Source organism: Eufriesea mexicana, unplaced genomic scaffold (assembly GCF_001483705.2).
Source record: "Eufriesea mexicana isolate 0111107269 unplaced genomic scaffold, ASM148370v2 scaffold2551, whole genome shotgun sequence".
In the NCBI taxonomy this organism is placed as follows: Eukaryota; Metazoa; Arthropoda; class Insecta; order Hymenoptera; family Apidae; genus Eufriesea; species Eufriesea mexicana.
In genome coordinates, this window is record NW_016910623.1 from 683098 (window position 1) to 709143 (window position 26046).

Below are 26046 nucleotides of genomic sequence, written 5' to 3' on the forward strand. Positions count from 1 at the left end.
TCTTTCCCTTTCTGCTTGCTTCCTCGATCTCTCCTCTCGTTTTCTCGCTAATTTTGAATCCGGAACAGGTTTGAACATTAGATCTGTCCGAGTGCAAGAGTTATTCTCACCCCGATTCCAGTGTCGCAAGAAAATTGCAGATTGTGACCTATGACATTCCGAATCTTCAATTCGAGGTTCTGGAGATGGACCCCGAGGACTTGGTGGCTCTTCCTGCTCCTGCTCCACTAGATCAGGTTCTATTTTTGGCTCTGGAGCAACTGGAGGCTGGGATTGTGGAGGTCTGTGATGATGATGAGCCGAACTACTAGATGTCAAACACGTAGCTGAAACTAGTGATGGTTTACGCTGAGTATTGTGTGAACTATGCGACGAAGAGTGACTATGTGAACTATGAGAAGATATAGTCAACAACTTGTCATGATGCAACGCTGTGGCTTGATGCATGGTAGAAGAGTGATGATGTGTGGCAATGAGATTCTCTCCTTCTTCTCTCGTCGTTACACTGGAACTTGTGCTTGAATGGTGTGCAGTCATCATAGTTGTACTTTCTTGACTCCTTTGAGGAGATGGAGGCGGAATTGCATGGGGAACTGGACCATAAGCATATGGCGGAAATGAAGGATAAGCTCCAACTGGAGCATAACCAGGATAAGCATGAGGATGGTACGGGTGCATGGCGGTAAATAACGAGTGATGCATTAAAGGGTGGTGTGGATGGAATGGATGGGCCATATGAGGACTTGGTTGTTGGGCTGGGTGCATTACAGGCTGAGGAATAGATGTAGGTGGTGGTGGAAGAGTTGGCGTTGGAGACGCTGCTACGGATTGTATTTGTGGAACAGGTTGACTGCTTGGTATGGAGTGTTTGCTAGGCGTTGGCGGTTTACTAGAACTATCTGGATCTTTTTTAATATTGTCTAAACTTGGTCCTGGAAAACCAGATTGAAAGCCAGGAACTTTGACTTCTTTTAAACTTTGTAACGGATCTGGTTCGGGAGGAATGATCTCTTGTTTGATTTTTAAATTTTGTGGCTCCATTGGTGGCGTGCCAGCCAAATTGTACATTGAAGATGGTTTCTCCATAGACAACATTCCAGCAGACTGAATGGGTTGAAACAGATTGTTCGAGTCATTTCTTTCAGATTCGTTAGTTTCTGGTCTCTCTTGTATCCTCTCGGGTATTCTATCAGGTATTCTACTATCCCTAATTCGTTCCGAAGATAATCTATCATCGGAAATTCGTTCGGACATTCTATTTTCAGAAGACATTACGGTTAAGCCAAGTGGTTGCGGTGAACTCGGCATTTGAGGAATTTGTGTCATGTTCGTTGGTATACTTTGCGAAATATTGAGGTTCAGTGGTGGTCCCGGTATGCTTTGAGGCAAATTTTGCGTACTCGACAAATTTTCACCATGTGTTCGAAGATTTTGTGTTGGTCCCATGTTTTGCGCGTTTGACATATTCTGTGGTATATTCGGCGGTATCTGCATACTCTGCGATAAGTTTTGCGGCACATTTTGAACAGGAGGAACATTGGATGGGTATTGTATATTAAGTGGCAGTCCTTGGTGCGTTGGAGACATAATCTGCGAGTTCTGTATACTCTGCGAACCAGTCGAGGTACAAATACCACTATTTTGAATCGACTGTGACAAATTACGTGGCATGTTTTGACTCATATCATTCATATTCAATGACTGCGACGTAGTCAAATTCAACTGTTGCTCGGACTCCTTCATGTCTTCATTAGATGGCGACATGGCTGGCTCTATCGGCATAGGTTCCAACTTCAACGGTTGATTCATAGCTAAAGGAACATCTTCTATTTGATCCTTCGTTTCGACTGGTTCTTCTAATAACGGTTTTTTCTCCAAGGTGTGAATAACAGGAACAGAAATTGGTAAAGTCTGTATAGGCGTTGGTATAGGGGTAGAAACTGGCGTTGGTTCGGAAGGTTCTTCCGGTGTAGTTACTGCCGGACTAACAGGCTCCTCGGTTGGCACTGTAACCGGAGTAGGTTGATTTTCATTCGTATCACCTTCTCCTTCCCTCTCAGGTTCATCCATGAGAGAGTTGCTATCGGTCGTGAGAGACTCTGAGGGACTCTCAGGACGTTCACCAGGACGTTTCCGTTTCTGCGACTCCTTGTCCTCATCCACTTCATCCGTCTGAGGTCGTTTCTGACCCTTTTTCGGTGTCTCCGGTTTACTAGACTTTTTCTTACTCTTATCTGGTGTCTGTTGCTGTTGCTGTTGCTGCTTTTCTTGATCAGGAGTATCTGTTCCACCTGTACGTCGTGGTCTTGCAGGTCTAGGCGTTTCCTTAGCCTTATTTCTTGTACGCATTCTCCCTGGGCTATCTGGTGATTCCGCAGGCACAGGGCGGAATAAATACGGAGGTGCAGGCGGTAATTCTCCAGTCTTCTTTAAATGTGTCCTGCATTCCGTACAAAGCAATAACCTATCCTTGCCCGCTACCTGATAATCTTTCGAATTAGTTGAAAAACAATGTTGACACGAATGCGCGGCCCCGTTAGTGTTTGTGTCCCTGGAATCACTGTCTTCTTCCGAATTATCGTCCTCTGTCACAGAACTAATTTCCCCACCAGGATTATTACTCGCCGGTGTCCCAACAGGTACAGTTTCCTGTTCTGAAACAGGCTCCTTCTGATTGACACTAGCTGGAGGAGTATCTTTGGGCGGAGTTGGAACTTCCTCTTTGGGAGTGCCGGCGCGTGAATTACGAGTGTTACGAATCCTCCTAAGCGAACCCTGTCGTCTTCTTCGATGAGGTCGATTATTATTCGCTCCTGGAGTTTTCTTCCATAAATAGTAGAATTCAACCAATTCCGGCTAAAAATAAAAGGAAAGAAGCTTTCCTATCACTGCTATTCTTTAGCCACACTTTACTTTTGTGTAGGTATTCGTTACCGTGTCTTTATGAGGTAAAAGATCCTTTCTAATCCTTGAGAAATTTTTTCCAAATTGCCGAAGTCCTTTGACGAAGCGTTTCTACGAGACAGATCGACGATGAATTAATTGTAGGTCTGACCTTTCCATTCCAGTTATGAAATCACACACGTATAATGGTGATAACGAGGCTACTTGATCAATTTTCCTGGTTTAATCGTTTCTACTTACAGTTTCCTCCTCGGACCATTTTTTATCGATGCCTTTAGGTACAGGACATTTAACCAAAGCTTGTAAAGCTCTTCCTGGGTCATAGCCAGAGTCGTGCAAGATATCCAGAGCATTGATAGTTGTATCGTCACGGGAAGCAGCCACACAACCGTCATCGGGGGATCCTCCATCACACATACCAGCAAATGCAGCCATAGAACGAGCTGCCCTCAAGTACATCAGAAGATCCCCGTCCAATGCCATAGCTGGAATCCATCTTAGCTCCTCTCGTTCTTTAGAAAACTCTGGATCAGGAAGCAGCTCTCCAGGAGGTATACCCGGCCGATACTCAGGCAAACGGGCCTGACAAGAAACCAATTCCTGTACCCAAAATTCGGGATTGTGCGTGGTTAGCACCAATGCCAAAGCGAGTTAGTTGTACGCACCTATACTCCGGCTTGCTTTTCGAAACTACACGAGCCAGTATAATTTTTTTCCATTCTGTTCCGTTTGTTATAATACTGGTACGAGAAGTAGCGTGAGTACTTTTATATTTGTGTACAAACTAATGATCATAAATAGACGTATATGTGTGTGTATGTATATATATATATATATTAGTATATATACTATAGTATATATTATGTGCGTATGTGTATATATATACATATATACATTATATATATATATATATATATGAAAGCATGAGAAACAAGACAAGTTCAAAATGATATATGATTATTATACCCAAGTGAAAACATGTACATTTAACAATTAGTCATGTTCATGTGCATACAAATTAAAGCTAATCGTTAATCTGCACGCGAACAAAAAGCACATTCACATAATTTTTTCTGGTGAACAGATAAACATGAATGGAGAAAATTACAACTAATAAGTGAAAAACAATTATTTCACAAACGAATATAACACGATGTTTACAAAATGTGAACAAAATATAATAAAAGTGAAAAATGTCTCAATTATTTTAATTCTATATACATCTCCACAAATTTCCTAACTTTAATATCTCATAGATGGTTCAAGTAACCAATGGGTTATTACATAAAATTAAAATATTTTGAATTTCACCGTGACTGAAAACCACTATAAATATAAAGGTAATCTTACACTTACACAATATTATCCTATAAATTATTGATAGAATGCTTCATCATAATAACTTTCATCATATTTAGGGTCTTCCAACAAGAGTAGTAATCTGAGGGATAGTACTTGTGATGTGATCTGAGTGTTGTGGCTGTACTGTTAAGCAAAAAATTATTATTGTTGTGACTTAAAGAATAACTATCATTGTTATTTGAACCATCGGCATACAACAAAGCTGTATGAGGAATAGGTAGGTATTTGTGCTATTTAATATTTAATACTACAATCTTTCTTTCAATGTCTATAAATACAAAATGGATATTAAGATTATAATTGTTCAATGAAAATTTTTTCTATGAGTATAACTTCAAGCACTAAGAAAATATTTGTTATCCGAATATTCTAAAACTGTAACTAAGTACACGCCATGCATTTTCTTAACAATTCTTGAAAATAATATGACTGCATTGAATAGCATTGCAAAATAATTATAAATTTTTATGAAATCTACCCAAGTATATCCTCATTTCTATATGTTTATTTTTTATAAAGGTATTTAAATTAACTGGGTACTTAAATATTTATAACATATATGAATAGTATTTATGAATTATTAATAACACCTAATGTACACACGATAAGCTATTCTAGAAATAAAATTTCAATGTATCAAATAAACATTCCTTAATGAATATCTATTAACTTAAAAATTAATTGTTTAGCTTATTTAATTCACACATGTTAAGATAGTACGTACATATTGTTACTAATTATACAGTTTCAAACATCTTTGTTTTTTACAAAGTTGCTTAAAACTACAAGTATTTTAATACCTTTTGAACAATATACACATACCTAACAATGTAGGTAACAATCTGAATACTGTCCTAATTTTAGTTACATACAAGGGAAGAATGAAATACATAAATGAGGAGCAATTACCATTGAACATATTAGGTATTGTGAAAAAAATGATGTCACAATTACCTGGTGCTTCAATGATGAACTCTGCCTTATCTATACATTCAGAATACACATTTCAGGAGAACAAGCCTTGAGTTAGGTACATTGTGCAATATAGCTAAGTAGCAAAAAAGGTTTTCAAGGTATATGGCAAACCTGGTGCGAAGGGCCAACCCGAATCTCGCCCTGGGTGCCGGCAGACATCTCCTCCTCCTCCGAAGCTCCACCGTCTTTCTCCAGTGTTTCAAGTGGCTTCTATCTTGGATTTTCAGTAAATTCCTATCATCCACCCCCTGAACTATATAGTCATTCTATCAGTATATTATAATAACTGCTTAAGAAAAAGTACTGCTAACATGCTTCCTTTTTTAATAATGACCCTTTTTTTCTACTATGATGTCAGTTATTATGGTATTACATTTCATTTATTTTCAAGTTACATTATCTTTCCTATTCAAAGTAATAATTAACATATATAAACAATACTCTTAAGATTTAAAAAAAATTGTTGTGATATCGTATCATTTTCTTTTGAAGCACCTTTTTCTGTGTACCTTCTACTTAGTATATCCTTAATGGCTTTATTAATTTTTTATAAATAAAACTAAAATATTTCTAAGTTATAAACTAAAAGATACAAATAAGAAAATTGTCCTATAAAAAGAATAAAATGTAACTATCAAATATTTATTTAAAAACTATAACTATTGATTTGTTTGATTTATACCTCAACAAAAGATAAATTTATATAACACAAACAAAATTTATGAAATATACGTGAATAAAATCCTGAAAAAATTAACTGTTTCATTTATACAATCATTAAAAAAATCATATCTATGATTTCTCACAATCTCACGATTTACAAAGGAAACTAAGTACGTGTGATAACCCATCTTAACACTCTAGCAATTACATATTTCTACTTTCTTTAAGTGGTCTTGAGTCACGGTGAAAGCGGTAGTCGACATAAATGATTTTTACATAAATCGAAACGCTTTATCGTTATCCTAACGCAATTAAAGCGTGCCAAGGAGCGATGGACATCGTACAAGTTTTCATTGACTCATCGACGTGCAATGTGAAGATACAGAAAAAAACAGCTATTTACACAATTTCGTCATGTATGCAGAAAATATGAAAGGAAAGGTACGCGTATGAGATTTTAAGCAGTAAGTCAATTATTAAATGGTTTTATTAGATCGCAGGCTATGTACTCAGTCTTTTCGTCACATCGCACCTCGTCCTAGAGGAATTCTAAGGAGCCGTTAAAATAAAGTGAAAAGCCATAAAATTTCAAGGCAAACTCACCCGTGATTAATGTTTCAACGACGTGTTCGCATTGTTCCTCCTAACGCGACTCGCTTCAACACATATGCATTATACATAAGCCCAATTATGCCGATAGATAAGCGATAGAAATTTAACGATTCACTATGAATTAACCATCGAGCACTATAGAATATCTTACACAAATCAGTAGCCACAACACCCAAACGCAGCCATCTTGTACTGCGTTTTGTTTCGTTTTTCTTCTGTGGGGGTGCGTTCCGATTCCGTACATTCCCCTATTTCTTTTTCATAATTCTTTCGTGGTGGCAATTTGAAATTTCGAAAATAATAAAATTATATTCTATTTCAGAGACTTATTAGTAGAGAGTTATTGTCAAAAAAGTGAAAAATTATATATATTTAACTCATGTTGATAACTTCATTTAAATATACAATCTGAAACAACTTTGTTCAAAGTTCATTAACATTCTAAGTTAAAGACTATATATATTTTTTTAAATATTTTTTTTAATATCTTTGTATACTTTCTAAATATATCCTTTCATATCTCTTCTTTGCTATGTAATATTAACAATAAAAATAAAACATCATTTTTTGTCATAAAAAAATAATTTCTTCTAAGTTTAATTTTGTGATACTTATTTATCGCGTATAAAATAAGAAAAACGTATAAATAACTGAAATGTTTACCTAAAATCATATAATTGTACTATTTAATATTACTAAACACCAATAACCGACATGCAACATAAATTATCTCTTCTCATCTCTTATATCTACATATGTCTGTACTACGTCGTGTTCTTCCACGTTTTGCGCCTACACTTGCATAATTTCTACGGTTTTAAATTTGAACGTAAAATATACTGTAAACATGGCAAAAAAGTCGGCAATTTTGTTGATAGCTAATGGTTCTGAAGAAATGGAAGCCGTAATTACAACGGATGTTTTACGTCGAGCTGGTGTATGATTTTTTTTATTATATATAACCTTAAATTGTACATTTATTCTTTATATTTATATATTTATAATCAAAATTTTTTTGTTAGATTGATGTTACTGTTGCTGGCCTTACTGAAGATCTATGTGTTAAATGCAGCCGTGATGTAAAAATATGTGTTGATGCAAAACTTCAAGATGCAGTTAATCAGAAATATGATGTTGTGATATTGCCTGGTGGCTTAGGTGGTTCTAAAGCTTTTGCAGCTGTGAGTAAAATTACAATTCCATTAATGAATACAAACATTAATTCCCTTTTTTGTGTGTAATAGTCTGCAGCAGTGGGAAAGTTGCTTCAAAAGCAAGAAGAAGAAAATAAAATTATTGCTGCTATTTGTGCTGCACCAACAGCATTAAAGGCTCATAACATTGCAAAAGGAAAACAAGTCACATCTTATCCTGCAATGAAAGATCAATTGACAGATTATTATAAGTATTTGGAAGATAAAGTTGTAACTGATGGTATATATCTAGTATTAGTATAAATTTTATGTCTTATTAAAAATATTTTATTTATAATTATATTTTACATTTTAGGTAACTTAATTACTAGTAGAGGTCCAGCTACTGCATTTGCTTTTGGTTTGGCTATTGTTGAAAAATTACTTGATAAACAAACAGCGGATAATGTAGCAAAAGCAATGTTATATACTGAATAGAATAAAATTAACCCCTACGTAAACATGTAATGCATAAAATAAGCATATTGTACTAATAATATATCATTGTATTTATACTATATAATAAAATTTAATAAATTAATATTACATATTATACTTATAATACTTTATTTTTCTCATCTCCTACATTTTTCAGCGCTTGAATATATTTGAATTCAAAATACCCGGGTACTCTTAGTATGGTTGCCATTTTGATCAAATTTCTTGAAGTTTACCATCTTTATTATTACATACCCAATGATTCAAATATTTTACAAATTATAAATATCGATACAAAATATGCTGTTAATTACTGTATGATCTTACCTATTGCTGTATTAATTGTTAAAAAGAAAAAGAAACGAACGTTGTTCAAAATTAAAAATACCGTCAATATAAAATTCTAATGTTTGAAAAATGTTTGAAAGTGAAGATTGGGATCTTGATCAGGTAAATAAAAAAAAAATTTTTGTGAAAAGTTTACGTCAAATTGTATAATAATTGTTATTTTGTTGAATTATTAATAAGAATAGTTATTCTAAATGAGATGTTATTTGTTTAATAAAACACGATGTTCCACTAGATCATACAAAAATTACAAAAGTAATTTTTAATAAATAATTTTAGGAATTCCTAAATGATATAGATGACAAAACAGTAAAGTATTATTCTCAAAAGGACATTCAAGAAAGTGAATCGAAACGACGTAAAATAGAAATTAATGATGACTCAATTCTTTTATCTAACTGTGGTTCTAAAGAACAAAATAACATTAACAAAACTGCAGTGAAACATGAAAGTAAAAAGTCAAGAACAAATTTAGTTCTTGAAATATTAAATAAAAGTGAACCAAATGAAAATCTATTTAATGGTAGATTAAATAAATTGGGATCATACGATAACCATTCATCAAATATTCATGTGAACTGTTTACAAAGTTATGAAAATAGTCAGTTACCTAGAAAAAATTTAGTACTTGAAATACTTAAAAACAAGAAGATAGAGGATAAAATTACAGAAAATAATACAAAGAATGTAGAATTAAAACAGAGCATACTTAAAATTAAAGATGAAGATGACATTAATGAAAAATCAAAGAATGTCATATTTAATAATAAAACAAGACATCAAATCTTTAAAAGTAATTCTGAAACAGAAAATAATTTAGTTAATGATGATTTCAAATCTAAAAACTTAAGAAAACAATTATTGTGTAATATGCTCCAGGAACAATCTACAGATAGTGTACAATCTAATCATAATATTACAAAAGACAGTTTCTCTGCAATCAAACACCCATTAATACAGTCTAATAGAAAGATGACACTAGTTAGAAAATTTCCTGGACCAGCTGGTTTGTTACCAGATGATTTAAACTTTAATATACCCTGTATTTCATATTTAAATAGTTTAGAAGAAAATGAGAAGGCAAATAAAGAAACTGATTCAAATAAGTTATCTGAATATTGTTCTCAAAATACAAAGAATTTATTCACAGAAGGTGCTTGGCAATTAATGTTGGATGATTTGCCACATGATTTTTTAAAGGGCCATGATATAGCTACTATTAAACAAACAGCAAACATGAATGGTATCAGTAGTACAAAAGTTGAATTTTTAGCAGGAATAATAGAACACATAGATTATAGTCACGATAATCCCCCCATTATTTTAAAAGATTTCACTGATAATATTCAAGGAATTGTACACAGAGATATACCACTTAAATATCCTGGTTTCTTAGAAACTAATGTTGTTGTACTTTTACATGATGTAGGCATTTTAAGAACATCTGGAACTTTTGTTTCAAATAAGTACCAAATTCTAATCTCACCTTCCAATTTATTAGCAATTTATACCAGTACGGGTACAGTAGAACGTACACAATATATGGAAAAACTTTTTGGAAACATTTCAGAGAAAAAAACAAAGACAGAAAAAAATATAAAAGAGGACTATATCCCTGCAATAGCAAATAGTCAATTCATTGTAAAAAACAGTAGTAATAGTAAGAAGCTAACAAATTTGAGGAAAGATATAAAAAATATAAATCAGAGAAATCAAAATTACTCTATAAATTTAAATGAAGCAGACAAAAATACAGATAAATCAATATATTTTGATAGTAATATATTCTTTTCAGTTTCATCAAATAATATTACAGATTCACAGAATCAAAAGAATTTTAATTGTTTAACATCTAAGAATTTAAAACATATAAAGCAAGAATATAAAAATCAGAGATCTATACAATCTTTAGTAAATGTGGAAGAAAATGCACAGGATGATGATAAAGAAAAAGCTAAAAATTTATTAAAAAGTATAAAAAAATTTACCTCGGATGTAAATAAGAAGAAACGTCTTTTTCATAATACTTCAATTTCAGAAACGAATGCTGAGCATTCTACATCAGTAAATATTTGTGATAAAGAAATAGAATCTCAAAGAATAAATGATAAATTATCTGAAAAAATGAATATTGATAAGTGTTCAGAGACAATTTGTCACAAAATTGTCGAAAATAAGCAAGAGAAAAATATATCTTCTATACGATCTAAATTATTGGAATTTAAAAACATGGATACATTAATTTCTTCAGAAAATTCTAAGGATAAAGTTACATTAGATTTAAAAGAAAAACATGGAACGCTCTCAGAAGAAAAGCTATCCGAAATTTCAGGTTCTATACATGATGTACTTGGTGATACCGAAAATGATTCTGACGATGAAATGTTGTCACAGTTGGATATGGACATCATTTTTAGCAATTATAATAACAAAAGTTAGGTATTTCTAAAACAATATCGTGAACAATTTAATTATCCGTGGAAGATCGCGGATAAAATTCAAGATTAATAAATTATATTTTTATATAAAAAATTTCAAAAGATTTATATTCATTTATATCATATTATCTAGATGATCTTTCAAGAACATCAAATAATGTAAATATTTATTATGCATTCCACTTTTTGTACAGTATAAATAAAAAAATAAATATATTTTTTATTTAAAACAATGTTAAAAATCTAATTAATTTCCAATATTTAACTAGTGCTTATTCAATAGTAATATGATAATATAGAGCACGTTAATGAAACTACAATGAAACTGATTCATCGTTAATATTCATGAAATATTTAATCTCTCACGAATTTATGTAAGGGTATATATATATACAAATTAGTCACTTAGGAATAAAATATTTAATTCATCAGTTGTTGTATCATTATAGCATTAAATATTTTATGTATTGTTATCTCATAGTTCAAGTTTCTCGACAATACATTTATTTTCTGATAAGCATCACTGCACCGACGTAAATGATAGCTTTGGCAATAAGAACGCTCATTCTTCTTTATTACTGAATAGCAATACAATCACTGATCGTAATCGGCACTCATTAATTTTAACTTTAAAAAAAAGATTTCAGATATTGTCAAGGATACATTTTGTGATGCATCGAATAATGAAATATTCTTTTATTGGACTTATTTAATTTTTTTCAAAAGCTTTAAAATTACGAAAAATATCAGGAAAAAAGTTAGCAAATGAAGTTTGAACATGTAAGCTCAATTTCTCTGACATTAGCCTGGATATTAGCCCTCGTCGATCACAAGCGTCGGATCAATAATCTAGAATTTTTATAGGTGAAATCTTTGCAATACGACCTGTGTATACGCCAATGAGGATATATTGGATCAACCTTGATATGCCCTGGTTATCCGATGGTACATCTAGGTGTATAATCGCGTGATTATGAAGTGCAATTTATTCGCATTAGTTACGTGAGACAGATATCTGCGGCACAATAAAATCATACAGTATATAAGAATCGGGTGAAAACGTAAATGAAAATTAGAGATTGCTTACTTTGGTAGGTAAGCCAAAAATCAAATCAGAAGTCCGATCTTACGATAAGAAAAAAATGAATACTATCTTCGTGATCATGAAAAATAATAATTTAAGAATTAATCCAATCCATTGTACTTTGCACTTTGATAAACAATTCTCCTTCTTTATTTTTATACTTTCGTGGCATTAACGAAATAAATAAATTTTTTTTTATCGAGAATTATCATTAGTAGGTTCATATCATATCAATATTATATTTAATCTGAAAAACGTTCTCTTAATTAGAACTTATGTTACAAGAAATTTGATCTTTAATCGTAGGCTTGTTGCAAGAACCCTCATCCAATTATATACTTGCGTAAGATTACTATAGAATCACGAGAATTTAAAATTATAATCAGAATTTCTCCGAAATTTATTTTGAAAGTATAAAATAATTTATTAATCTCAGACATACATCAATAAATTTAAGAAATTTTATCTTTTTTCCCTTTAACATAATGATTTATAAATGTTACATTTGTTTTTATAAAATCACATCAAAAATATTTTTATAGTAGTTTCATTCTTGATTCGAGTTCATTGAGTACGTTATTTTGTTTTTGCTACAGATATAAATTGCGCCACATATAAATTTAAAAAGCTATTCGGTAATCTAGAGTGATTAAAATAAATGCAAGACGCTAATCCTATAAAGGTATACAATGTAAACATATTGATGATATATGCATTTGAAAATATATTTTTCTTTTTTTTTTTTTTTTGGAAGAGGTTAAAGATCGAAATTTGTCATAATTTGTCATCGATTAGTATGATCCTTATCAATACTTGATTGATTAAGCATTCTATCTTTATATATGTTGTATATTGTATAAATGGAAATTTGTATTCTCAAAATATTTAAATAAAAAAATTAATTCTAGAAATATTAATTTCAGAAATTCATTTTTTGATTACTAATTGTAAGTTGATTTACTTGCAATATAATATTAACATAATTATATATTTGGAGCAACTATATTGTTTATTGCTTTATATTGACAACAAATCTTGCCGAAGTATCAATACATAAATGTTTATTGCTTTTATTCCAAACAATTTTCAAAAATCATTGATTATCAATTCTATCTGAATCTTACGATATAATGTAATAACATTAATGTCGCGTAATAATGTATTATGGTCAATAATTTTCCAGATTAATATCTGCAATCAGTAAGATTACCGCGAATGACAGTGACACATGTTAGACTGTGTGGCTCGAGATAAGGGATCATGGTGAAGATTCTTTGTTGAATACTAACAAACATAATGTATAACAATGCTATCGGGCATTTTCATGATATATTTCGCGCATCTCTTTATCAGGAATGTCACTGTTCGATAAATGCATTTCACACTGTGTATTTGTTCTATTTTATTGCACCTAGTTATAAGTTAGAAATGATTATTAGGACCCATACTTTAGCTAACTTATTCATGAGTGAAGTCAAAAACTGAAATTTTGATGATTACATACAAATTCTAAAATATTTTACATTGGGACAGCTGTGAGCAAGAACTTCCATAAATGATAGCAAATTGGATATGCTCATTTTTTGTCTAGACTAAGTTTACACAAATTTTTCGAATGTCCATTTGCGTCAATTTTGAATTTCATAATGATGAGCACTGTTTTTGCTTGTATTATTATTATAATTATTATTATTGTTATTGGTTTTTTAAGTGTTTTCTCGGCACGTATCATATTCAGGAATAATTCGACGTCATTCTGATTATTGTCTACAATGTCACGTTAATAATCCCTTATCGTCGTTAAATCATCATTGATAAGTGGAAAGCTTTAATTAAGGGAAAAATATTATAAATTAAATGAATGTTTTGCATTGAAATTAACAAGAAAAATACCATGGATATTAAATGATAAAGTTGGATATTTGAGTGTCAAAATAGAATTAGTTCCTTACCTATACGCTACCACGATGTCTGTGAGAAATTATGTCGTAAATAACGATGAAAGATAAAAAAATATAAAAATATTTAGAATAAAAATATGCAACCTAAAGAATATATTACGAAATTTAGAAAATTGTTTAGTAAGAGTACTGAAAATACTAATAATAATTATGATAATTATTGATATAATTATATTGCATGTTAACGTAATTATAGATATCAAAGATAATTATTTGGATAGATATTCCATGATAAATTAACTCTCATTACAATTTAAAATGATCACGTAACAAGTAATTACAAATTTAATTGAACAAATTATGTGATCAGAGGACATTCGTCTTTGTCGAATCACATGAAATGTTTTACAGAAGTGTTTCGTAATGAGATGAATGTATTACCTTGGTTGAGAGAAACGTGAAATAATAGTGTCATATATGAACTACATGAAAGTTTTATTAACGAGTAGATGCTAACTTCTTTATCCGAGTGTTTGTTAATGCATTATGAGTACGTATAATTTGCTGGTTCCATCACAATTCATCTTTTACCTAGAAAATAATCGCAAAACTAGAAAAGAAGTAGTAGACTCGAGTACGAATCTTTCGTCATTGTACAATCTATTAATAAGTGTATTCTTTTTATTATTTATACATATCTTTTTCCTATTACCCTTATTTGTTCTCCTTTGATTAAAAAGTAATTCATTATTTCAATGTAATATATAATACTGTATTAACAACTACTCAAATAAAAGAAAAAAGAAGTATTCCTTATATCTTTGCTGTACTTCCAATATACGTAAGTGAAAGATATTCTTTTATCGAATAGTGACGATATGGAATGTTTAAAGGAATTCTTATAGTACAACGTAATTGATGTATCGTGAAAAGTTATATCGTCAAAAAAGAAACTTACACGTTTGCGCTCTTGATTTGTTCAAATAATCATGTTTTTACCTGACCATTCGAGGAATTAGTTCGCTGGTCTGACGTAAGTCACATGTCGCTACGAGAGAAGTTAAATATCGACGTGCGATCTATCGGTAAGTTGTACCGCGGGAAAAGTGAGCGATTGTCGATAGGCACACAGAGAGGGGATAAATTCGTACAACAGAGTCCAGGAGAGATACAGAATGGCACAGTATAGCCGGGTGCGTGGCGCGAAACAGGTAGTGGTGCATTTGTTGAGATAATAGGTCACTTCGATTGATCAACTCCGTCTAGAATTTCACAATACAACTACGGAAACATTTAATGAACGTTTAATATCCCTTATTACGCTTCAGCGAATGAATATTATCGATTTTCGATTCGATCACGATTGAAGCATCGACCTTGTGACACTTCCTGTAACACAGCTACTTATTCTAATATTTGGGACGTCTGTTTTCAGTTTTTATTTCGATCTTGCTTTATGGTTCGTTATATGCAGTTGATCTATTTCAAAATTTTATCATAAATCGATTATTTCTAAGTACAGCGACTTTACGATATTTATTAATAATCTAGAACATAGGAAGAGGAATTATCATAAGATAAGCCAAGGCTGTACCTGTGAATCTTTTACGTTTTATGAAGATATAGCAGCGGTGAAAATTGCACGAATAAAAGTTCACTGGGAATGCACGGATTCGTGCACACTCCTTGGATTACGTTCCCGTGAATATAAAGGGATTCGACCAAGGAAAAAATTATTAAAAATTCGAGTAAGTGTCAATTCTTAAACTTTAAATATCTTGTACATTTTCATGTATCATTTTCATTAGAAAATAGGTAACATATAATAAGTAATGCAATGCAATTACTTGTTGCAATACCACTACTTACTAATAACTACTTTCGTCTATAATAAGTGGAAAGTAAGAACGTTTTTTGGTTTTTATCTATTTGTCGGTATGTGTTTTATTGAAAGCATATAATTAAAATAAAATACTTAAAACCATATAATATTTGAACAAAAATATTTCTACTACATTTCATAAATTAAACTTTCGTCCATTTTTTTTTCTTTTAGAATCTTCGACTTTTCTCGATTAATCAATTTTACCTTCAGCATAGGGTTCTTTATGGTTGTTCTACATAGCGCAATGATCAGTTTACTAACTTATCCTAATAACCGACCAAAATTAACTGGAAACTCCCATTCATAGTGAAAGTAGTTTAAATCATGAAAAGAAAGAAAAAGTTGTTTTTAAAATACATCACACCTCATCGAAAATTTTGCATAACCGATATTTTAGCCTATTTCTGTTTCGCTTTTGTTTTTTTTTTTTATACATATATATATACTTTACAGATCACTGATTTTTGCGAAAGAACAAGTTACCAACGATCCAAACTTGCGGGTTTCGCGTTATGCAATATCTTGTACCTAAAAGTGTAGAAACACGAGTTGAATTTCTAATGACACCATGCATAACACGGTCTAGGAATCTTTCATGACACACATTTCACAACAAAATGGACATTGCCTGAAACCGATAATGTTTATGCATAATAAAGCAGGAAAACCAATACGTATACAATATGTGCAAAATATATTTGCATATAATGCGTTTTCTTGCTTAAAATTTCTATGTTTATAAACAAGGTCTATTAAATTTGGTAAATTTCTTACCATTTAAAAATATTTGAGTAAAAATGCAAATATTTGGTGTAGAAGTGAAATAAAGAGTTTAAGTTAAAAGATGACTCATTGACTGCTAAATACATGCATTTTTTATTCCCCTTGTTGCACATGGTGTCTTAATATAAACGATTTATAAAATAATGATTAAATTAATTTTTTTTTTATAAAAAATGTATAAATCGATAAATTCAATTCAATGAATATTTATAAGGCGATGAAATTGAATATCGTAATAACACGTTGAAATACTTTGTTCAAACTAGTTATTGTAACTATCTGTTTCTAAGAACTTATTATGTAATTATATAATCTTCATTTTTCTTTTAAGAAGGACTTTAAAAATTCCTCCTTTTTTGTCTTACAAAATGTGGACAGAGAGATATATTGTTCTATGCTATATGAAGTAATGGCCATGAAATTTCCGTCAGGAAAAATACTACTTCTGTTACGTAAAAAATACTAAAGGTATTTTTTGTTATTTTATTGTAATTCAAAATTTTAAACACCTTCTAGATAGGAATCCAGAAACCACTTTCGGTATAGGATTGAGCCGTGGGTTAAATATAATATTCATCATATTATATAGTCTACGCTATTAAGTTCAACGATATCTATTGCGCTAATTACCTATCACTTTTCTACATTCCTGTAGTTACAATGAAAATTTATTCATCCATAAATCAATGGAAATCGAGATCATTTGTAAATCATATCAAGATTTGAATCACGTCATGAAAACGAAAACCGAATCAGTCCTTTATACTTTAAGATATCGTTCAAGCGGAAAATATTGTAACCATGTATACCTAAGAATTTTTTCTTGCACAAGTGAATATTTTTCTACCTGTGTATATCAAATAAGAAACAAGTGGTCCAATTATCTAAAAATACTTTAGCCGACTCGATTATTGTAAAGTAACACTCAGGTACCACGATGCGTGTTTCCAATCCTGTTTTATCTCATTCTTTAACCGGTTCACGCTAGAATGATATCAGAGGGAAAAAAATATATGTCCATGATGCAGCTTTCCAATGTATCGCAATTTGATTTCTGGTACAGCTGATCCTTGAAGTGCCTTTGAAAAAAGATCATAATTTTATTTGATATAACGAATGTGGAATTTTTTCTAGGTACATGAAGCTCTAATATAAATTACAAATTATCTCGTCATTGATCGAACAATCTGAAAAAAAAGGTTATGCAAGTTCTACGAAGATCTAGGAGAAAGAAATGAGGAAATGAAAGGTTGCAAGATTTAAAATGTTAAGACTATAAATTACGATGTCACATTAAATCATTGGATGAGTTTGCTTGTTTTCTTAAGTAAACGTTGATCAAAAGGGAATACATTTTAAGAATTTTGATACATAAGAATTACTTCGAACATAATAGTTATCATATTGTGAAATTAACTGCTGCTTCCGAATAAATCTTTGAATTTTTTCTAAGTTTCGTAGGTCATTATTTCTAATATAATTTTCTCGTTGAAATGAATTCGTAGCTATGCATATAGGTAATTTAAAATTCAATTATTTTTCATCAGTTTGAAAGAGCACATTTTCTAATTCCACCAATCGATGATAAAAATAACTATGAGGACAATATGAGTAAAAACATATCACTAACGAGCATAGAGTGCCGTCTAAAAGGTAGAATGGCTTAATTATACTCTGTTGTCCGGTATAGGTAAACATCAATTGTTTTGTTGTTGGGTTTGCATATGATCGTACTTGATCGAAGACTGAAATAAGTTCGCATAGTTCAGTCAGTATGTGTGGTTGGCTGTAATTTCGCCACTTGACTCGCCAACAACTTATTGTGTCGTAATTCAAGTGCACGGTTACCGTAATCATGTTCAGTGTCAAACTACCTATTTTAAGTTTGTCCTGACCGTATCTTCTTTCACGAAATAACCCTATTAGTATTCTTTTCCTACGCCGTTTAATTCCTCATAAAGTCACATAGTCACCTGTTCCTCATTCGCAACGGATTTGTACATGATTTTCTTATCATTTTTGCATTAAACGATTCTTCTAGTAATAAATTGGATTCTAGGTCAGGGATCATGATTTTATAGAAAAATTTTATAGAGATTTTTTCTTGATTTTCATAAAGGTTTTACATTTTATTCTAGCACCGGCTTGTCCAAACGGAAATTCTTATTTGACGGCGTCTCAAGTTCAAGGAAAGAACTTGAGGACTTGAAAGAATCATCAACAGCAAAAGTTTGAAGTTATGACAACATCCAATGGTGAGTTACACGTAATAAAATATTTAAAAATGTGTTACGACTAATAATATTTAAATTATGTTCGTTTCTTGTGATTTAATGTAACGCGGAATCGAAGGTTTCAGGAAATCAGAAAAGAAACGTTATTATTAACATGAATAAATTTAAGACTCTAATGATAAAATAAATAACCAAACAAGATATAGCTCTGACAATGAAATAAATAATTGTTTATAAACGGCAGTTTATCAAGCCACCTGTTTGCTAATCTTTCTTAACGGCTATTTTACAATGTCAATAATTGGGACGCATGAACGCTAAAATACGAGTAACCGAAGAATTTTTATTTGCCAATGATAAGAAGAATCGCGTTTGCACGTTCCTTAGTTATCGCTTATGGCAAAGTTCCATCAAACTCGTATAAATACGTATTTTTCTCTTTTTACTTGCGATGCAATCACGTCTGATGACCTGATAACGAGCGAGCACTATCACGACTTAACCGGATAATGTTTGCCAAGGAATTATCATATCTAACGGGAAAATATCTCCTTCGTGTGATTCGCGAACTTTGATTCATTGTACGATAACGTACAAAACCTGTTCTTGGATTGTATCGTCGAATACAACAGAGAAGATTGGTATTTTTAAAGCGATAGGAATGTTTGCTAGTGTTAATATTGATTTAATTACCATTGACCGTACACAAATCATATCAGAAAAGATTTACATTGATAAACTCTACGATGTGATACACACATGAATCCTTAATGTGTTATTTAACACCTTTCATACCATATGGATCCTTAATGATTCATTGTGTATAATTATTAGACGTAAACTTTCACTGAAATATTCATATACAAGATGAATCAATAAAGATTATCACTTTGAATACATCGAGAAGTACAAACATAAGAGAACAATTTTTCGCATATGTTATTTGCTATCTAATCTGTTGTAGAAACATCAGTCACGTACTAACGTCTTTTTGTACCAAATAACTTACTCGAAAAATTTTACTTTTATCTTCTCTTATTATTGATTTTTTCCATGTATTGAATATTGAAAAATAAAAATAGACATTTTAAAAAATAATTGAAACGAAATCATTATATGTCTGTGATCTTTGCTTAGGGATAAAAAATGACCAAACATCGGCAGAGGAATGGCAAAAGATTTATACTGGCCAAGATGAAGACATGGTGAGTACTTCAATGATTAATTTTATAGTCTGAATAGTTTCATCGATGTCTTTATTAAATTATACTATATTGCTTTTAGCATATTTATGGATTCGAAAAAAGCAAATTGAAATGTATTTTGACTTATATTTCTTATGCGTTAACCATCGGCTGTGTCAGACTTTTCTTCCATTGGTATCCCCAATTACACATCTATGCTACCCATAAAAAATGCCCTCTGAATCGAGCCACAAAACTGCTTATAAGTGTAAGAATTCTATTCCAGAAATTTTCTATCAATTTTTTATTCTTCTTTTTTTTTTCGTTGTGTTTTGTCCAATGTGAATATTGAATATATCGCATATTTGGAATATAACTATCTAAGATATTCATAAAAAATAAAATTTTTTGAATATATAAAGTTAACCAATTATTTAACTAATAGTTATCAACATGACTTCGTGTATAGGATAACTACCAAGGGAAATATAAATCATACTTCGTGAAGGATGTGAAAACTATTTCAGTAAAGGATATCAGGTCGGTTCAATTTCGAATTCCTCGTCCATTTAATTTTTACAATTTCATACATATTCATTTTATCTTTTCTTTCATCAGTTCGGAAGATTTATTAAAAAATTTAGGCAGCATCAACGAACATCTCATCGAGAAAATTAGATGTAAAAAGTTAAAAATTAATTTAGAAAATGGTACACAGTGTGAGATTGACGAGTATAAAGCTTTTTGGTGCAAAAAACAATGTTACATTTGGGATATCACACAAAATACATTTTCGAAACTGGTAGGCCTAGACAAGTACACCTTGTGTTCGGATCTTAATCTCAACAATAATCACGGACTCTCTAAAGAAGAACAATGTCTTAGGTAACAATAAGATAAAAATCATGCAAGTAGTAATTGATGTACTCATACTTTTTACTTCTAAAAAATTCGTCACTCCAAATAATTAAACAATTTCTCCAACAAGTAACGGTTATCAACTGATTTCTTTTTAAAAAAACGCCTTATTATATTTTATGTATTTATTGCAAAAATAATTTGTAGTATAAAAATATTATAAAATTTATATATAATTTTTCTTTTTTATAGACGAATTGTATACGGTAGTAATGAAATCTTCGTTCCCGTACAAAGCATAGGCGTATTACTAGTATTGGAAGTCTTAAATCCATTTTACATATTTCAAGTCTTCACCCTATGCGTATGGTTCGCAGATGGCTACTTATACTATACTGCAGCAATCATTTGTATGTCACTCTTCGGAATTATAAGTTTTATAATACAAACTCGTAAGGTAAGAAAACTCTTCTATAATCTTTGTAATTCTTCTCAAATCTATTCCAAATAGTATCATAAATATTTTATAATATACACAAATACTGTCTCAGAGTAAAGTTGACCAAAAAGTTAATTGGTTTCATTAAGAATCTACAAAGTACACATTCTACAGAGTTATATTTTACTGGTCACAGTTTAATTAACACTTAAAAAGGACTATAATAAATTTGTTCTTGAACAATTAAAGAAAACTGAAGGACGTCCTATTGTTTGCTTCCTAGTTTTTATGACCTCGCTATATTTGTTCTATAAAGCATACTTGAACAAAGTATACAAGGTAGTTTCCTATCATCGTGCAAGAGTCTTTGTATTATTGACATCTAAATATTTGAGGTTTAAAGGACGAATGTACATTTTCCAAGATTTCCTCGAAATCTGTATCTATATTAAAAGGTGAAACATTTTACAGAATCAAATTAATCTTCGCGGTACAGTGGCATCCACAGAAACTGTTCGCGTGTACAGGAACTCTAAAGTGGCAGAAAATATACCGAGCAGTGATTTGGTACCGGGTGACATCATAGAATTACCCAAGCATCAGGCTACTGTCGTCTGTGATGCAGTACTATTAACAGGGCAATGCATTTTAAACGAATCGATGCTAACCGGTAAAATTAAACAGCAACTAAATCTTTCGTTACAGTTTAATTTATTTATTTGACTCAATTGAATACAATTCTAGGAGAATCTGTACCGGTAACGAAAACTCCATTGCCATCGCGTCACGTATTGTATGATTCTAAAGAATGCTCCCATCATACAATGTATAGCGGCACCACTATCATCCAAACCAGGTATTACGCGTGTACTTTTCATAATTGCTATGGATATTAAAAATTGTAAATTATTATTAATTCGTATTTACTAATAGATGTCACAGTAACCGCCCAGTTCTAGCTCGGGTTATACGGACGGGATTTCACACGAATAAGGGTTCTCTAGTCGCAGCAATCTTATATCCACCTCCGGCAGATTTTAAGTTCGATCAAGATTCTTATAAATTCATTGGTATTTTAGCATTTATCGCAACATGCGGTTTTATCTATACTATTGTGACCAAGGTACATTTTATATTCTTTTTTCTTTTTTCTTAATCCATCAATAGTGATTGTTCAATTGATATTTTTTTTATAAAAATATTATGCCACTGCTATTTCCTTCTAGGCTAATAGAGGGATCACAGCCAGAGATATAGCAATAAAAGCCTTGGACATAATAACAATTGTAATTCCACCGGCATTACCAGCAGCGATGACGGTGGGAAAGTTGTACGCTCAAATACGACTGAAACGAGCACAAATATATTGTATTAACAATAGAGTTATTAACGTATCTGGCAGTATAAATTGTGTGTGTTTTGATAAGGTGAGAATTTTTCTGTGTGACTTATATAATTTAAATCCAAGAATATTATATAATATTGGCGTATTATCTTTTATCTATTTCTATAGACTGGTACTTTAACAGAAGATGGTTTGGACATGTGGGGTATTGTACCTTGTACAAATGGTGTTATTGGTGAATCAGAAAGAGTTATTCCAAAATTAAGTAATCATCCTCTGTTTGAAGGAATGTTAGTTTGTCACAGTTTAACATTAATTGATGGTGAACTCTGTGGAGATCCTTTAGACATTAAGGTAAATTTACTATAATTTAATAGATTTATAGCAGACTTATAGCAGGTTTACTATAAATAGTGCTTAAGTTAAACAAGTCGTTGAGTAAAAAAAAAGAATAAGTGATTGCTTATTAATTATTGTAGATGTTTGAAAGTACTGGATGGATATTAGAAGAGCTCAGTAATGAACACTCAGATAAATATGATCTCATAGCACCGACGATCTTAAAACCACCGGAAAATAATAGTTTCACACAAAATATGAACAAAATATTAGAAATTGGAATAGTGCAGCAATATCAATTCTCAAGCTCTCTCCAACGAATGTCTGTGATAGTACATGTCTTGGGTACGGAGACGTTTAAAGCTTACACAAAAGGATCGCCTGAAATGATCCTTAGTTTAAGCAAACCTGAAACCGTACCGAAAGACATAATGTTTTGTTTGAAACATTACACAGAACAGGGTTATCGCGTAATAGCTATGGGACGAACAGAATTGCCCCAAAATAGTAATGTGGTAACAATGATCATTTCAATGTTTCTTTTTTGAATATTCATTTTTATACATTCGTCTTTTGATTACATTTTCTATATTTTTATAGATAAGGAAATTGCCTCGAGATGCAGTTGAACAGAATCTTGAATTCTTAGGTTTAGTTATTATGGAAAACAGGTTGAAGACGCCAACTATACCGGTTATCAAAGAACTGAGAACGGCTAACATACATATCGTGATGATCACAGGTAATTAACGTTTAGCAATTACCATCTGCCGGTATATCAACATACTTGCCAGAGCAAAACTACCAGTTGTTGAGTAACGAAATAATTTTTCACATTCAGGCGATAATATTCAGACTGCAGTAAGCGTAGCAAAAGAATGTGGCATTTTGTCGCCGCAAGAATCTGTGATAGACGTAACTGTAATTATGGAAGAAAATAAATTACAGCCTGAGATTTATTTCAATGCTCAAGAAATGTCTCCAAAATTGGTAATATTAAAAATTTTCAAAATTGCTATTCAGAAAGTTAAAAACATATTTTATTTTTTCAGAACCTCCATGATAAAAATTTCAAAATACCAAAATTGAAAGATATAGAACGAAATATAGGCAGCATTAATTATCGGTTTGCGTTAACAGGTCAATCTTGGCAATTGTTACGTGAATATTATCCAGATATCGTGGCAAAAATTTGCGTCCGTGGTGCAATATTTGCACGAATGACTAGCGATCAAAAACAACAATTAGTATTAGAACTTATGCGACTCGGTTATTATGTGGGTATGCATCAATGTTTAACATTTATTGTATTTAATTTCATTATCTCATAGAATAGTAGTTTTAAAATATTTCCTAAACATTATAGCCATGTGTGGAGATGGTGCTAATGACTGCGGTGCTTTGAGAGCTGCCCACGCGGGTATATCCTTATCCGAAGCAGAATCTAGGTAATATTTCAATGCTAAAGAATTACATCATTATTTTACATAACAGCCTTGGGTAATTTAACTTTCATTCTATGCAGCAAGTTTACTTTATATGACTTTTGCATTCTTTCTTCTATGTCACGAGGTAATTTTAGAAATTGAACTAACTTGACTTCAATTTAATATTTAATTACAAATTTCTAGATAAAAATTATATTTTATTCAATAAGAATTTACCTACATATCATGAACTATCTGAACGTTTTGATAATAACATTCAATAAAATATTCGTTTTAGTGTCGCAAGTCCTTTTACATCCAAAGTATCCGATATAACCTGTGTTCCGAAGGTAATAAGGGAAGGTCGTGCTGCTCTGGTTACATCATTTGGAATCTTCAAATTTATGGTCACCTATTCTCTAACAGAATTTTTGTCTGTTATTATTCTTTATTCCATTGATTCGAATTTAACAGATTTAGAATTTTTATTTATCGACATATGTCTCATTCTTAATTTAGCTTCCTTTTTTGGTAAAACTCAGGCATACAAAAAAAAGTTAGTAAAAAAACCGCCTATGACTAGTTTGTTAAGTTTCACATCGATCTTCTCTTTATCGCTACATATGTTGATAATGACAATTTTCCAAGCTGTCGCTTATCACACAGTGCGCACTTTTTCATGGTTTACACCATTTATTTACAATGATGAAACTGGATACATGTGTTATGAAAATTATTCTGTTTATTGCATTTCTATGTTCCAATACATAACGATGGCTATAATATTTTCACGTGGAAAGCCATACCGGAAAGCGATATATACGAACATAGCATTTATAATTTCCATAATTTTATTAATCATAGTTTGCACTTATATTACAATTTACCCAGCAAATTGGATAGTAAATTTGCTTCAATTACTAGTACCACCGGCGTACGAGTGGAGAATTATTATTTTAGTACTCGCTTTTGCAAACTTTGTTGTTTGTTTCTTTGTCGAAATATTTGTGATAGAGTATTTAATAGAGAAAAAATTCAAGTCAAAGTTTTACAAACCTGAAAAATCTAAGAAGCAATATCTAAGGATAGAACACGAATTGAAAAATAACTTAAGTTGGCCAACGCTTAGTAAAGAAGTACCAACATTGTCAATAACACCAAGTATAGAAAATATTATTAACGTAACATATCCAGAGAACCAATCCTATATTAATGAAACTAAAAGGAATTTAGAAAGCAATAAACTTCATCAAACACTAGGGTCAACTAAGAGTAATAATGGATTATACGCTTTCGATAATTACACGTTCGTAGATGATGAATTGTCACGAAATACAAATATGATAACTAGATTTTAATATGTATTTGGAAATACTTTATTTAATGTTACAAAATTTGTACATACTTATGTACAATATATGTATATAAGTATTTTCAAAACTGTTCAAGTGTGATGCTGCAAAACCGTACAAATATATACAAGATAATATTTGTACTTGTATATGTATAGAATGTATTTGTAATAATTACTGAAGTACATGGTATTGATGATATTTACGATTGCATACTACCAATAATGTTTCAATATTAAATAGTAATTTATCAGTAATTTATAAAAATACAAAAAATATTAT

General features: G+C 31.3%; 4 protein-coding genes across 5 annotated transcripts in view; 3 read left to right on the forward strand and 1 right to left on the reverse strand.

Moving 5' to 3' along the window:
- LOC108550203 (arginine-glutamic acid dipeptide repeats protein) overlaps positions 1-5438 on the reverse strand; it is an 11521-nt gene extending 6083 nt beyond the window's left edge. For both annotated transcript variants that reach the window (XM_017903873.1, XM_017903874.1), the window contains exons 1-4: positions 5353-5438; positions 3145-3504; positions 2935-3015; positions 9-2856 (exon numbers count right to left, since the gene is read on the reverse strand). In XM_017903873.1, coding sequence (XP_017759362.1) covers positions 9-2856; positions 2935-3015; positions 3145-3504; positions 5353-5400 — 3337 coding nt within the window. In that variant the 5' untranslated portion in view covers positions 5401-5438. The remainder of the gene's footprint in view (positions 1-8; positions 2857-2934; positions 3016-3144; positions 3505-5352) is intronic.
- Positions 5439-7279: 1841 nt separating this feature from the next.
- LOC108550204 (protein deglycase DJ-1) lies at positions 7280-8159 on the forward strand. Its single transcript, XM_017903875.1, has 4 exons — positions 7280-7453; positions 7539-7697; positions 7761-7950; positions 8026-8159. Exons 1-4 carry the CDS (start codon positions 7364-7366, stop codon positions 8145-8147), a joined length of 561 nt encoding a protein of 186 aa, XP_017759364.1. The 5' UTR covers positions 7280-7363; the 3' UTR covers positions 8148-8159.
- Positions 8160-8564: 405 nt separating this feature from the next.
- On the forward strand, positions 8565-10934 carry LOC108550199 (uncharacterized). Its single transcript, XM_017903865.1, has 2 exons — positions 8565-8597; positions 8775-10934. The coding sequence occupies exons 1-2, from the start codon at positions 8565-8567 to the stop codon at positions 10932-10934; spliced, it is 2193 nt and encodes a 730-aa protein (XP_017759354.1).
- A 4155-nt stretch (positions 10935-15089) lies between these two features.
- LOC108550226 (probable cation-transporting ATPase 13A3) lies at positions 15090-25866 on the forward strand. Its single transcript, XM_017903921.1, has 19 exons — positions 15090-15377; positions 15470-15666; positions 18725-18841; positions 19958-20025; positions 20105-20272; positions 20474-20544; positions 20623-20889; positions 21115-21319; positions 21773-21971; positions 22046-22157; positions 22235-22424; positions 22528-22728; positions 22815-23000; positions 23126-23500; positions 23586-23727; positions 23827-23975; positions 24038-24266; positions 24352-24433; positions 24711-25866. Exons 3-19 carry the CDS (start codon positions 18826-18828, stop codon positions 25768-25770), a joined length of 3720 nt encoding a protein of 1239 aa, XP_017759410.1. The 5' UTR covers positions 15090-15377; positions 15470-15666; positions 18725-18825; the 3' UTR covers positions 25771-25866.
- The last annotated feature ends 180 nt before the right edge of the window (positions 25867-26046 follow it).